Raw genomic sequence first — 14,320 nt, forward strand, 5'->3', positions numbered from 1 at the left:
AACCCGGTCTCTACCTTTCCAGACCCTTGAGAAAAAGAAGCTCCTGTGGTCAGTCCTGCCTTGTCCCTCGGCCCAATAGCCACGTGTTGAACCTAGGATGACCACATGGGGGAGCCAGAGAGCAAGAAGAAATGCGCCTAAAGGGGCAGGTGCTGGGGGTGGGGGAAGATGTCCTTGCCTCAGGCCCCGGGCTCCCTAACACGCTTGATAGACCTACCTGCACACCTCTCAGGAGGTGCAGGGTCTTGGGTCTCTTCTGAAAGCTTCAACACATGTTAATTGAAATGTGACTGATAACAATAGTAGCTGACATTTGTTGAGGCATACCTGTGTTGTGTCTACTCATTTCATTTATTGTTGAGAGAAGTGTTGAAATCTCCAACGATAATTGTGGATTTGTCTATTTCTCTTTACAGTTAATATGCCTGTATTTTGAAGCTCCATTATTGGGTGCATAAACTTTTAGGAATTTCTTGTTTTTTGTTTTTTTTTGTTTTTTTTAACAGACAGGGTCTCACTCTTTCACCCAGGCTGGAGTGTAGTGGTGCTCATTGTAACCTTGAACTCCTGGGCTCAAGTGATCCTCCAGCCTCAGCCTCCCAAGTCACTGGTACTACAGGTGTTTGCCACCATGCCTGGATATTTTTTGAATTTTTGTAGAGATGAGGTCTTGCTCTGTTGCCCAGGCTGGTCTTGAACCCCTGACCTCAAGCGATCCTCCCACCTTGGCCTCCTAAAGTGCTAGGATTACAGGCACAAGCCACCACCTGGGCTACTTTTAGGATTATTATGTCTTCTTAGTTAATTGACCTGCGTATCATTATGAAATGACCTTCTTTATCCCTGTTAACATTCTCTACTATGAAACCTACTTTGTCAGATAGTACCATAGTTACTGTAGCTTTCTTTTAATTACCATTAGCATGGCATTCCCTAATCCACCCTTTCATCTTTAGGCTATGTGTCTCTTTATATTTAAAGATCATTTCTTATAGGCAGCAAATAGTTGGATCTTGTTTTTCTTTAAACCAATCTGCTCATCTCTACCCTTTGAGTATTTAGATCATTTGCATTTAATGTGATTATTGCAGTGGCACAATCCCAGCTCACGATATAGCTAGATTTTAGGTCTATCTTCTTACTACATTTTTTCTTTTCTTTCTTTTCTTTTCTTTTTTTTTTTTTTGAGACAGGATCTCATTCGGTCACCCAGGATGGAGTGCAGTGACACAATCATGGCTCACTGCAGCCTCAACCTCCCCAGGCTCAGGTGATTCCCCACCTCAACCTCCTAAGGAACTGGGACTACACATGTGCCACCACGCCCGGCTGACTTTTTTGTATTCTTTTGTAGAGACGGGGTTTCGCCATGTTGCCCAGCCTGGTCTCAAGTAATCAGGGGCTCAAGTGATCCTCCCACCTCAGCCTCTCAAAGTGCTGGGCTTATGGACATGAGCTATGGAACCCAGCCAGCTATTGGTTTTCTATGAGTATTCTATCTGTTCTTCGTTTTCTTTTTCTTTTTTTTTTTTTCTTGCCTTCTTTTGGATTAATTGAATATACTTTATGATTGCATTTTATCCCATTTGTTGCCTACAAGCTTTAATCCTTCGTTTTGTTATTTTAGTGGTTGTCTTAGCGTTTACAGTATATAAATGGTCCTTAATTTATGGGATTACATCCCAGTAAACCCACTGAAAGTTGAAAATATCTTTTTTTTTTTTTTTCTTTTTGAGACAGAGTCTCGCTCTGTTGCCCAGGTTGGAGTGCAGTGGCCGGATCTCAGCTCACTGCAAGCTCCACCTCCCGGGTTTACGCCATTCTCCTGCCTCAGCCTCCCGAGTAGCTGGGACTACAGGCGCCCGCCACCTTGCCCAGCTAGTTTTTTGTATTTTTTTAGTAGAGACGGGGTTTCACCGTGTTAGCCAGGATGGTCTCGATCTCCTGACCTCGTGATCCGCCCGTCTCGGCCTCCCAAAGTGCTGAGATTACAGGCTTGAGCCACTGCGCCCGGCCGAAAGTTGAAAATATCTTAAGCCAAAAATGCATTTAATACCCCTAACCTACCAAACATGATGGCTTACCCTAGCCTATCTTAAATGTGCTCAGAACACTTACATTAGCCTACAATTGGGCAAAATCATCTGACGCCAAACGTATTTTCTTATAAAGTGTTGAATATCTCATGTAATTTATTGGATGCTGAACTAAATTATGGTTTCTATCAAATATGCATCTCTTTAGCACCATCTTAAAGTTGAAAAATGATAAGTAGGGCCATTCTAAGGAGGGAACCATCTGTACATCTTTAGCTTATCACAGTCTACCTGTCAAATGATACTATGCCACTTCATGTATAGTATAAAACCCTGGCCAGGCACAGTGGCTTACACCTGTAATCCTAGCACTTTGGGAGGCCGAGGTAGGAGGATCACTTGAGCCCAGGAGTTCAAGACCAGCCTGGGAAACATAGTGAGACCCGGTCTCTATTTTATATGAAAAAATAATTTTAAAAAAAGAAAAGAAAAAACCAAAAATAATAGTATCCTTCCATTTCTCATCTACAGACCTTTGTACCATTCTTGTCCTGTATTTTATTTTTACGTATACTACAAGCCAGGGGTCCCAGCCCCCAGGGTCACACACGTGGCCTTTTAGAAACCAGGTCACACAGCAGGAGGTGAGCAGTTGGAGAGCAAGCCAAGCTTCATCTGTATTTACAGCCACTCCCCATGGCTCGCATTGCAGCCTGAGCTCTGCTTCCTATCATATCAGTAGCAGCATTAGATTCTCAGAGGAGCACGAAGCCTGTTGTGAACTGTGTATGTGAGGGATCTGGGTTGCGTGCTCCTTATGAGAATCTAATGCCTGATGATCTGTCACTGTCTTCCATCACCCCCAGATGGGACCATCTAGTTGCAGGAAACAAGCTCAGGGCTCCCACTGATTCTGCATGATGGTGAGTTGTATAATTATTTCATTATATATGACAATGTAATAATAATAGAAATAAAGTGCACCATAAATGTAATGTGCTTGAATCATCTGAAAACCATTCCCCACACCCCGGTCCATAGAAAAACTGTCTTCCACAAAACCAGTCCCTGGTGCCAAAAAGTTTGGGGGCCGCTGCTGTAAGCCCCTTACAATATTTTATTTAAATGGCCAATTATATTTTAAGGAGATTTAAATGATAAGAAATTGTTTATTCATTTGGTTACCATTTCTGGTACTTTTTGTTTTTTATTTTGGTAGATCCAGGTTTCCATCTGATATCATTTTCTTTCTGCTTGAAGGACTTTCTTTAACATTTCTTGTATTTGTGGGTGTACTGATGATGACTTTTTTTCAACTTTCTGTGTCTGAAAAAGTTCTAATTTCATCTTCCTTTTTGAGAGATTTTTATGGGGTAGAAATTTCTAGGTTGGCACCTTTTTTTCTTTCGTTGTTTTAAAGATGTTGCTTCACTACTTCCTCACTTGCATTATTTCTAACACTAAATTTACTGGTATCTTTATCTCTGCTCCTCTGTATATAACATATTCTTTTTTTTCTTTTTATCGCTATGTATTAGTCTGTTTTGTGTTACTATAAAGGTATACCTGAGACTGGGCAATATATAAAGAAGAGAGGTTTATTTGACTCATGATTCTGCAGACTGTACAAGCATGGCACCAACATCTGTTTGGCTTCTGATCAGGACCTCAGGAAGCGTTTGCTTATGGCGGAAGGTGAAAGGAGAGCAGGCATGTCACATGATGAGAGAGGGAGCCAGAGAGAGAGGAGGAGGTGCCAAGCTCCTTTGAACAACCAGCTCTCACATGAAGGAACAATGCGAGATGCTCATTACCATGGGGAGAGCACCAAGACATTCATAAGGGACCTGCCCCCCCTCAACCTAGACACCTCCCACTAGGCCTCCTTTAACATGAGGGGTCAGATTTCAACATGCCATTTGGAGGGGACAGATAGCCAAACTGTATCACACTGGTTTTGAGCAATTGATTATAGTATGCCTTTTGTAGTTTTCTTTATGTTTCTTGTTCTGAGTGTTCATTGAGTTTGTTGGATCTGTGGATTTATAGTTTTCATCAAAATTGGAAAAATTGGGGGCATTATTTCTTCAAATATTTTTATACCCCCCCCCCCACTCTGAGGGATACCACTTACATGTATATTAGATTGCTTGAATTTGTTCCACAGCTTACTGCTCTGTTCATTCAAAAAATTATCTTTTCTTTCTGAGGTTCATTTTGTTTTGTTTTGTTTTGTTTTTTGTTTTGTTTTGTTTTGAGACAGAGTCTCGCTCCGTAGCCCAAGCTGGAGTGCAATGGCGCATTCTCGGCTCACTGCAACCTCTATCTCCTGGGTCCGAGCAATTCTCCTGCCTCAGCCTCCCAAGTAGCTGGGATTACAGGTGCCCACCACCACACCCAGCTAATTTTTGTATTTTTAGTAGAGATAGGGTTTCACCATGTTGGCCAGGCTGGTCACAAACTCCTGATCTCAGGTGATCCACCCACCTTAGCCTCTCAAAGTGCTGGGATTACAGACATGAGGCACTGTGCCCGGCCTGTGCTTCATTTTGGATCATTGCTATTGCTGTGTCTTCAAGTTTGCTAATCTTTTCTTCTGCAAAGTCTAATCTGCCATTAATCCCCATCTAGTATATTTCTCATCAAAGGCATTGTAAATTTCATCTCTAGTAGTTTGATGTGGATTTTTAAAATGTATTTTCCATTTCTCTACTTAACTTTTTGAATAAATAGCATATACTTATTCAGACATTTCTCTGGGCTCCTCACAGCCTATCCCCTTCTACCCTAGAAGCAGTGGGCTGCCTGAGACACCAGAATTAGTGTCTTTGAACAATGCTAATATCTGTGTCAGTTGTTGTCAGTAGTCGAGACAGAGTCTCACTAAGTTGCCCAGGCTGATCTCGAACTCCTGGCCTCAAATGATCCTCCCACCTTCCACTCCCAAAGTCCTGGGATTACAAACATTAGCCACTGCACCCAGCCCTGTGGAAATATTCCTGAGTTTTGTTCTAGGACCCAGTTAAATTATTTAGAAGCGGTTCGATCCTTTTTAAGATTTTAAGATCCTCTTTAAGATTTGTCAGGATTGGAACAGTGCTCAGTCTAGGGCTAATTACTTCCCACCGCTAAGGTAAGACTCTCTGCGTACTCTGCCCAGTGCCTAATAAATGATGAGGTTTTCAGGTCTGGCTCGTAGGAACAGGCACAATTCCTGACCTCTACGAGGGCAGACACTGTTACCTGTAATCCTTTTGGGTGGTTCTTTCTCTAGCCTTGGGTCATTTCTTCCCATGCACACACTGATCAGTGGGCACCCAGGTGAATACTTTAGGGGCTTTTCTGCAGTTCTCTCTCTCTGCAGCTGTCTCCATTCAGTTACTCTATCCTGTGAACTCGGGCTGCCTTTGTCTCCCTAGACTCTGAGCAACATCTCCTCAGCTTCAGGGGGTTTTCCAGGCTTCACCTTAGTACCCTCTCTGCACCACGCCTGGGAGTAAACTGGGAGTAAATGTAGGGATCAACTCATTTGTTTCCTGTCTCTCAGGGATTGCTATTCCTCGTTACCTGATAGCCAGTATTTTAAAAACCACTGTTTTGTAAGTTGTATCCTTTTTTTTTTTTTTTTTGGTTGTTTTGATCAGGAGGATATATCTGAATCCTATTCCCTCACCTTTGGCAGGAGCAGAACTCCCCCAGGCACTGATCTAATACTAATTCATACTAGTTCATTTAATACCCAGCCTTACACATTGGGTAAATGCCTTGAGGGCAGGGATCCTATCTTTTGCCATTTAGTCTTCCTCATAATGCACTGGGCCTTGCACATAGTCGGTGCTCAAGAAGTCCTTCATTTTATTCGATTTTGAAATTGGATTTGTAGAGGTTTTTGGCATTCAGAATGCTGGTTCTCCCACTCACTATGACACTAGGAAAGTACATAACCTCTCTTAGCTATTACATGGGGACACCAGTGTGGTCGCTGTGGCAACTGTATAAAAGCACTTGTAAACTCCATGGAGCATGAACCTTGTTTGTTTGCCAGTGTGTTCCCAGCACCTATCACAAGGAATATATATAATAGGACTGGCACAGAGCATAGTTTCCCTTGCCCCCATGGTGTCTGAGAGCCTTCAGCCTAGCAGGCTGCCTGCCCTCTGTAGACACATTATCCTTAAGATAGCTATGGGTGTGAACCATGCCTGCTCTCATCATCTTAAAATATGGTGACTCTCCAAAATGGGAATTTTGTGTTGTGCCCTGAGCACACGGTCACAAATCCATGTGCCCGCCCTGGTACCCAGTCCTAAGGCTGCTGACAGCCCCTTTCTGCCATCTTGGAGCAATTTTAGTGCTCCCAGCTCTAAAATCTGGCTTTCAATAGCTTAATAACTTTATGATCTAGCGACCAATTGATATTGACAGCATCTTTTGTTATTCTCTGGCCAGCAGAAATAAGAGGAGACTCATCACCTTTAGTTGACATGGCAGGAATGTCAGAAAAGTCAGAAACTAGGGTCCCACATCTAATCTTTCCTGGTAGATGTGAGGGTGGGGAGCGGAATACATTAGACCCCACTTCATCCCTCAGTCAGTATTTCCTTAGATTCCAAACCCAGAATTTGGCACTGCTTTCTATTCTGACTCCTTCCCTTGATAAGAAACAAATGACTGCTCCCAGGGGATTCTAGAGGTGCCAGATGCACACCAGCCCACCTACATCTGCCAAGAGAAGGAGCCAGTCCCCTGCTCCCTCCACCTTACCCTGAGCAGAACATCCTTCATCCTTACCCTGACTAGGCTATCCCATCTGGGACAGCCTTCTCCATGGCTCCTTCGCAGATTCCTGCCACACTTTAGAAGCCAGAAGTGCTGGCCAAAGCTGTCAGTGATTCATCTGCACTGGACAGCTGCCCTCACAGGAGCCTCTCCAAGGCCTGTCTGACCAGCCCCAGATGGGCTGGCCCACGCCAACGTATTTCTGATTAGGCAGAATGGAAATGCTTCCCAAAAACGAGGCACCTGAAGTCCTGGCCACGTGGAGGGGCAGCGCTCTGGTGCATATTTCTCTAGAGATCCTTAAACCCTGGAGACATTTCTCTGGGCTCTTCACAGTCTATCCCCTTTTACCCTAGAAGCAGTGGGCTTCCTGAGATGACCCCCAGCTGGGCTAGGCTAGCCCTGAGGCTCTCAGGCGAGAGGCAGCAAGACCTTCCTTGCTAGATATAGCAGTGCAATAGTTGTTCACGTCTCACCCTGGTGACCATGCTGCCCGGGATGTTGGAGGATTGGCCCTGCCCAGAGAAGGGCACATCAGGGAGATGGCTGTTGATCAGAAATGTCTTTTGTCACTCTCTATTCTCACTAGGGAGGAAAAATAGAGGACAGAGCCCCTGGGCCTGACTCAGACCCTGACATGAATTCCTGAGGGTGTGGACAACTTGGGTAACTCAGCTATCTTCAGTAGTTTCAGTGTCAAGGCCTATTGAAGCTGTTAGCCTGGCAGCCAATCAGAAGTGTGGTGTGGGTTAGCACCACTGAGAAAGTGACTGTAGGGTGAGTCTAACCTAAATGGTGTGCCACCACTCACCTCTTACAACAGGAAGTCATCTGGGGAGACACTGAGCTCCCTGCTGTACACAGCCATTGAATGCTGAAAAATGCTACCCTAGGGATGACTGGCAGCATGTTAAGATTCAACCCAGATAGGACATCTGGTTAAGGATGCTTCTCAGAGTCAGATGGAAGGTGTGGGAGGTATGGATGATATTGGAGAATATGTGTCAGGAAGTAGGGAAGACATAGGAGGAGGATTTTGACATCAGAGGAGAGAATAGCAAGAGCTAAGCCACAAGAGGGAAAGGTGGCTTCTGGGAATGTGAATCGAATTTTGTGCAGCTGTAATGAGACTTGCTTGACTGCACCTGGAAATGGGTGTGAACTGTTGGCTGGGTGTGCACCGTGAAGGGTCTTGAAAGACCTGCTCAAGAGTTTGGAATAGGCGCTGGGAGTTGATGGAGAAAGGACAACTGTAATGGAAAGTTACAGGGGCTCTGGGTTTGAATCTGATTCTACCATTTGTTTGCTTGGGCAAGTTTACTCTGAACCTCAGTTCATTTATCTGCAAAATGCCTTCTTGCAGGGTTCTGAGGATTAAGTGAGATAATGAAATGTGTAACTTTCATTCAGTAACTTTAGTAGACCACCTTATTCAATGTTATTATCACTAGACTGTATATTATTAGAAGGTAGGGACTGTGTCTTATTCATGCCCAAACTCAAACATCCAGTCTAGTGCTTGCCTGAAGGAAGTGCTCAGTAAATATTTGTTAAATGAAAGAAAGAACAAGCAAGTAGAACTTGATATGTAGTAATTATTCGATAATTTTTCATTGAAATCTGAATAGAAGTTGTTATGGTACCATGATCAGATCTTCATCTCAGAAGGATAACTGTGGCAACAAAAAGGTAGGGGGTTTGGAAGAGGCAGAGATAGGAACAAGGGGAACTCTTGGAAGGCTTTGCACTAATCTTGGTTAATGGCACTGATCAAGACAGGAAATACTAAGGGAGGAAAAGAAGGAGCAGGTAGTTGACAAGGCAGGGAATAACAAACTCAATCTTGACCCTGTTGAGAGTGAAACTCCAATAGGAAGGGCTGGGTACTCAGTGAGCTGTTATAGATACCCACCTGGAGATACCTGGGAGAGAAAGAATTATGAGCCCTGAGTCTGTCAGGTGTGGTTGATACCATTGGCATAGGTGAGACTTACCCCCCAGGGAGAGCAAGGGTACACGGGGGAGAAGAGAAGACCCCAGGAAGCTGAAAGGAAGATGGGGGCGTAGGCAGATGGAGAAAGTGGTTCCTAACTTGTTTGTAATGAACTGTAATTTCAGGCATATTGTTATTATGTTATTATGAGAGTAATCACAGAGGTAAACCATGAGGCCGCAGAGTTTAGAGTTCAAGGACTTGGGTTCTGGAGTCAGACCCAGCGGGATTGATATTTGGCTCACCATCAACTAGCAGTGTGGATATGTGCAAGTTACTTAACTTGCCTTAACCTCCTTTTGCTTTCTGTAAAATATAGATAATAACTGGAGCTTCCTCAAAGGATTGTTGTAGGGCTTAAATGAAATTATGAACAAATTATTAGTACAGTGCCTGCACATACTAGCTAACAGTGATTTCAAAATATGTCTCAGGGGTGGAGTGGCACCTCGCCCTGGTTTTCAGCCTCTTTATATGCCACTACATCTGATCATAAGATCATAAGGTCCTATATCTGATCTCTACCCCGGCTACCCTTCAGTTGGACAGTTGAGGAAACCTGATGTCCATGGTTGCTCAAGATACCGTATCAAGCTGGAGTTGGAGCTGGGACTAGAATACAAGCTCCTGACTTCCAGACCTGTATCACAGCTTTTCTGGTACATGCAGAACTACAGGGTGGATCTTACAAGAGGATCTGGCCACATGACAGGATTGCATTTGAGAAAGGAAAAAAGCTTAAAATAATGTCTTTCATCATCTGACACTTTGAGTTAGGAAAGTGGCCCATTCATCATTTCAATGGGGCTTTCTGAACCCCAGCACGGTGCCATGGATTTAGGGCTCTGGCTGCTACAGCTTTAGATCCAGCCTCCTCTTCCTAAGTCCAGGGACAAGAACAGCCAGTTCCCATCCTTTGTGCGATTGCGTCTCAGGGCCTTAAACGCTCTTGCTCAGACTCTTCCATGCCCCCTCCCTCTTACCCTGGCCAAGCTATCACTATTATTGATTATTCATAGGGAAGAGGTTCAGAGGTTCAGACAGGGCCATTAGATGCTGCAGGGAGTCCTGTCTTTCTTCCTTTGAGACTCTGGGGCTTCATTCTGGATTTTTTCTCCTGGAGGATGGCCAACTTTGGTAGATCATATATGATCTTTGTATATTTCTTCTAGTCCTAAAGTCCCTGCCAGCACAGTCTCTGTTTTGCTGACTTCTTATACATGGCTTTCTTCCAAACCTAGATTCACTGACAGCTGGGATAGGGTAGGGAAAGAGACATTAACTAGAAGTCAAGAGGCTTTGAAAGTAATGAGCTGTGATGGAACAAGTTACTTCCCTCAGTTTCCTTATCTATAAAATGGGCATAGTACCTGCTCTTAAGATAAAAGAGTAGCCTGGGTGAAATAATGGATGTTAAAAGGGTTTGAAAGGCTCTATTCAGATATCAGATTTTCATAATGTTTGGAATGGCAGGGAGCAGCACCCTAAAAGAACACAGTGTCCCTGAGAACTTTCCTAACCAGGTCTGGCATCTGGTGTGTTGCTTCTAAGGAGAGATTCATGCTGACTCCTGGGGTACCTTGGCTTGGTGTTTGAATAGGTTGTTACTAACTGTATTTGAAGATTGCACATTTTGGACATGCAGCATTGCCGTTGCATTGCAGTTTCCCCGCATGAATCCAAGGACACGGTGTGGCCACAGATAATCTGGGTCCTGGTTTTTTTTCTTAAGTATTAGATTCCCACTGAGCAAGGATGTTCTTTTTATGAAGAAAAGCATGTTGCTTAGCTGGTTGGACAACGCAGGTGAGCTGTTATTGATGGCCCGAGGACCACAGGAAACCACCTCTCTGGGGAAAACCCCCCAAAACAGCCTCTAAAATACCCATTTGAAAAAAAGATTGCTCCAAAGCCAGAACCTACTTTCACCCCCATTAATGTGAGATCTTCCCTTGCAAACACCCAGTAGCTCACCCCAGCCCCTGGCGCTGACTGTCTCCTCTTATCTGCCTGCCAGAGGAGACAGCTACCGGTATTGACAGTTCTCCTGCGCGGAGGGCAGCCAGCCGGCTGGGGTGCTGACTCTCAGCTCTCTTGTGTTTGTGCCTGCCAGGCACTCGCAGGCTTCTGGGAAGAAGACTGTGTGGGAGGATGAAGCCAAATTGGGCTGCAGTTTGAAACCTTCCTGAGCACTGACGGAGCTGGCTTAGGTGGGAGAGGGAGAGGCTTTCTCATGAAGGTAGCCAGAGCTTAAGATGGAGTTGGCAGCTTGGTGTCCGGGGGGCTGAGTCTAGTCCTCCACCCAGCTTATTTTCCCCAGGACGGGATTGTTTCAGAACTGTAGGAAAAGTTACACAGATTTGGAGAGAGACCTGATAACCCCTCTCACCCACTGTCCAGGGCACTCCGGGGTCCATGAGCCATCAAACTCCATGAACATGGTAGCAAAGCCAGGTCTCTGGAGGCTGTTTCCCCACCGGGACTCCAGCTCCCAGTGTATTTAAAGATGGCAAAGTGCCCACCCAAATAGCCTCATCACTGCTGAGGGCCTGTACGTGACAGTGACTGGGGGCGTAGGCAGCCGCACACACCAGGGCTGAGTCCCAGCACACATGTTCTACCTGTGTGACTCCCAGCCTTAGTTTTCTCATCTGTACACAGTCTCTGTCTCAAGGCTGTTGGAAAGAGTCAATGATAGACTGCATGTAAATCACCTGCACAGAGAGTTGTTCAAACAATGGTAGCTAGAACTACTATTGATCTATTGGGGGGTTATTGTCTTAACTGCTTTGAAGGATTCAGCCTTACGTGTTCCTTTGTCCGGTCAGATGGGGAAATAGAAATGAGCCCTCCTCAATGTTAGAAATGACAAGATCTGGCCAAGACCCCGCTTTCTCAGACTATCAGGAAGATGCACAGATAATGGTGTCTGGATGGTGTCTGCAGGCTCCCGTGTATCCTGAGGCTTCCTGAGGGCTAAGTTCTATGGGTGGGAAGGCAGCTTGCTCTCTAGGTTGCCATAACTCTGCATCTGATTTGCATGTGTTTGTGGTGACCCTGCACTTTCTTCTGGCATTTCCAACTGAAAATATTGCTGTTTCCCCAGGCAGGGCAGATACTGATTTTCTTCTTCTCTAACCACTCCGATTGACTCGGCTCCCCCACCCAGCGAATGGGGGAGGGAGTGGGGGGGTGAGGAAGTGGATGTGGGAGAAGGGAGGAGGGATGATGTTGCCCTTATAGCTGGCACCTTCTACTCCGTGGAACCTGAGTCACTGGGGCTGATGAGAATGGGCTCCTTCCAGAAGCAAGTGCATGATGAAGAAAGAACAGAGGGAATGTTCCCCCTCGGGTCCATCCTGGTCCCTTCCTTCTCCGCATCCCTTACATGACCTGCGGTTCCGAGTCCACTTGCCACCGGGGGCGGGTGGCACCCAGGCGGGGGGGAGGCGGGGGAGGGGCGCAGTGACAGCCCAGCCGGCTTTGAGGAACCTTGCAGAGGAAGTGGCTTCAGAACTGCTTTGCGCGAGGGGCAGGAAAGGCGCGGGAGGCGGGGGAGGTGCGGAGATGGCGTTCTGCACCGCGGCGGAGGGAGGGCGCTGGCGCCGGGGACACGAAACCGCAGAGCCCGGACGAGTCAGGGAGTGAGGCGCGAGCCGGGCGCCCGGGGCTCTGCAGGCGCAGGCGGCGCGGGGACTGGAGCAGGTTACCCGGCCGCCCGAGCGCTCGCACCCCGCTGAAAGAAACACAGGCGGCCCGCCGGCTCTGCCTGGCCCGCTACCCGACCGGCTCGGGGCTCAGGGCTAGGGGCTAACGCCAAGCGGAGCCCGGGGAGCGGTGCCCACCTCCCTCCGCCGCATCCCGAGGCCGGCCCCCTCTGATGCACTGGCGGCCGCGTCCGGGGACTCTGGGCTAGATGACCGTGGACAGCAGCATGAGCAGTGGGTACTGCAGCCTGGACGAGGAACTGGAAGACTGCTTCTTCACTGCTAAGACCACCTTTTTCAGAAATGCGCAGAACAAACATCTTTCAAAGGTAAACCTAATAATGGAATGCAGGAGCCTTTCGTTGGGGAAAATAACCTCTGTGGTCAATCTAGAAGGAAAACCTTGCTCCCAGCAAAGGGACAAAGCCACATGTCAGGAAAGTGGCCAGGCAGTTGCTCTGAGGGCTGAGCATCCTATCTGGAGCCCTTCAGGGACCCGCGCTATTCAGTTGGTCAGTCCTCCTCACAGCGGTTGCGTCTCCAGATCTCTTCAAAATGGCTCTCTAGAATGTGGGGACTGCGCCTGGCTGGTAGATTGGCTGCAGGTTCACCTGTGCCTGAGTGCAGGGTCTCATAACCGCACCCTCTCCCCAAATCCTAGCTTAGAAGTTCTAGATGGAAACTGAATGGCACCCAATCCTTCAGCAGGAGAAACATTCATCAGTTGATAAACATCATAAACACACATTCATCAGTTGAGACTTCCGTATTTGAAGTGGCAGAAACCACCTTAAGTCGTAATCCAGCAACTTTGCAGAAGTCCAGGGTGTTTTTAGAAGCAAACTAAAACTTCTTGCCTAGGCTGCTGTCGTGCTACCACTTTAACTTCCTGGGTCGGTTTAGGTAACCTAAAGGGGTTTGCGTGTGTTTCCTGATGGCATGATTTGTGTTTCCTAAAGGTGTCTGCCTCTAGATACCCAGCAAGCCTGGGTGCCCTGGCCATTCTCCTAGTTGGCTGCAGGCCTCGCGTCTGTCAGTATCTTGGTGGGAGTGGAGGTAAAGCTGAGTTTGTTTATTTGTTTTGCTACTTAGATGAGAGGGCTCCAAGCCAGGTCCTTAGAGAGGTTACCTAGAAGGAGCTGTTTATAGACAGAAGTGAGCTGTTATATTTCACAGGTGTGTGGCAGGCTCATCATTAATTCAGCAGTGCCACACCAATTCAAATTAACCAAAACCTTCCCCAGGCCTGACTCTGGGGCCTCCTTTGTTAAGAATTCATCTTGCTTGTAGGCCCTGCCTTTCCTGGGTTCTGAAGTCAGGCAAATGCACTGTACCTTCCCACTGTGAGAAGAGGCCCAAGAACCAAAGGAGAGATTGTGATTTTACGTTTGAAGGAGTCAACTAAAATAGGCCCCCGTAACTAGCACCTGTTTTCCGGGGCACCACTCATGAGGCTGGAGAGCAGGGGATGTTCCGGAGGGTGAGGGGCAAAGGGACAGGCGTCCCTTTCCCTGGCTGTAGCTGGGGCTCATGCAGAACACGGTGGCTGCAGAGGGGAGGTGTCCCACCCTCCTATGGGGTTCTTGCCGCATGGTATAAATCCCCCCATCCCCCCACAGATACTCCAGCTAGCTAGGTATTTAGACCAGTGGTTCTCAACCTTAGCTACACACTGGACTCACAGGAAGCTTTAGAAAATACTGGTCATACCTGGTTCCCATGCCAAGAGCGTCTGATTTAATTGGCCTGGGGTACAGCCTGGGCATCAGGATTTTGAAAAGCTCCCTAGGTAATTCTGACATACA

The 14,320-nt window shown here is 46.7% G+C and overlaps 1 protein-coding gene across 3 annotated transcripts in view; it reads left to right on the top strand.

The window, feature by feature from the left end:
- The window catches only part of RASSF5 (Ras association domain family member 5), a 79,065-nt gene that overhangs the window by 34,669 nt on the left and 30,076 nt on the right, over positions 1 to 14,320 (top strand). Inside the window, exon 1 of one of the 3 annotated variants that reach the window (XM_015118030.3) lies at positions 11,868 to 12,844. The exons of the other annotated variants lie outside the window; for them this stretch is intronic. Coding sequence (XP_014973516.2) covers positions 12,725 to 12,844 — 120 coding nt within the window. The 5' untranslated portion in view covers positions 11,868 to 12,724. Of the gene's footprint in view, positions 1 to 11,867; positions 12,845 to 14,320 lie in introns of those variants that run through there. 3 annotated transcript variants of the gene reach the window in all.

Source organism: Macaca mulatta, chromosome 1, assembly GCF_049350105.2.
Source record: "Macaca mulatta isolate MMU2019108-1 chromosome 1, T2T-MMU8v2.0, whole genome shotgun sequence".
Lineage (NCBI taxonomy): Eukaryota > Metazoa > Chordata > Mammalia > Primates > Cercopithecidae > Macaca > Macaca mulatta.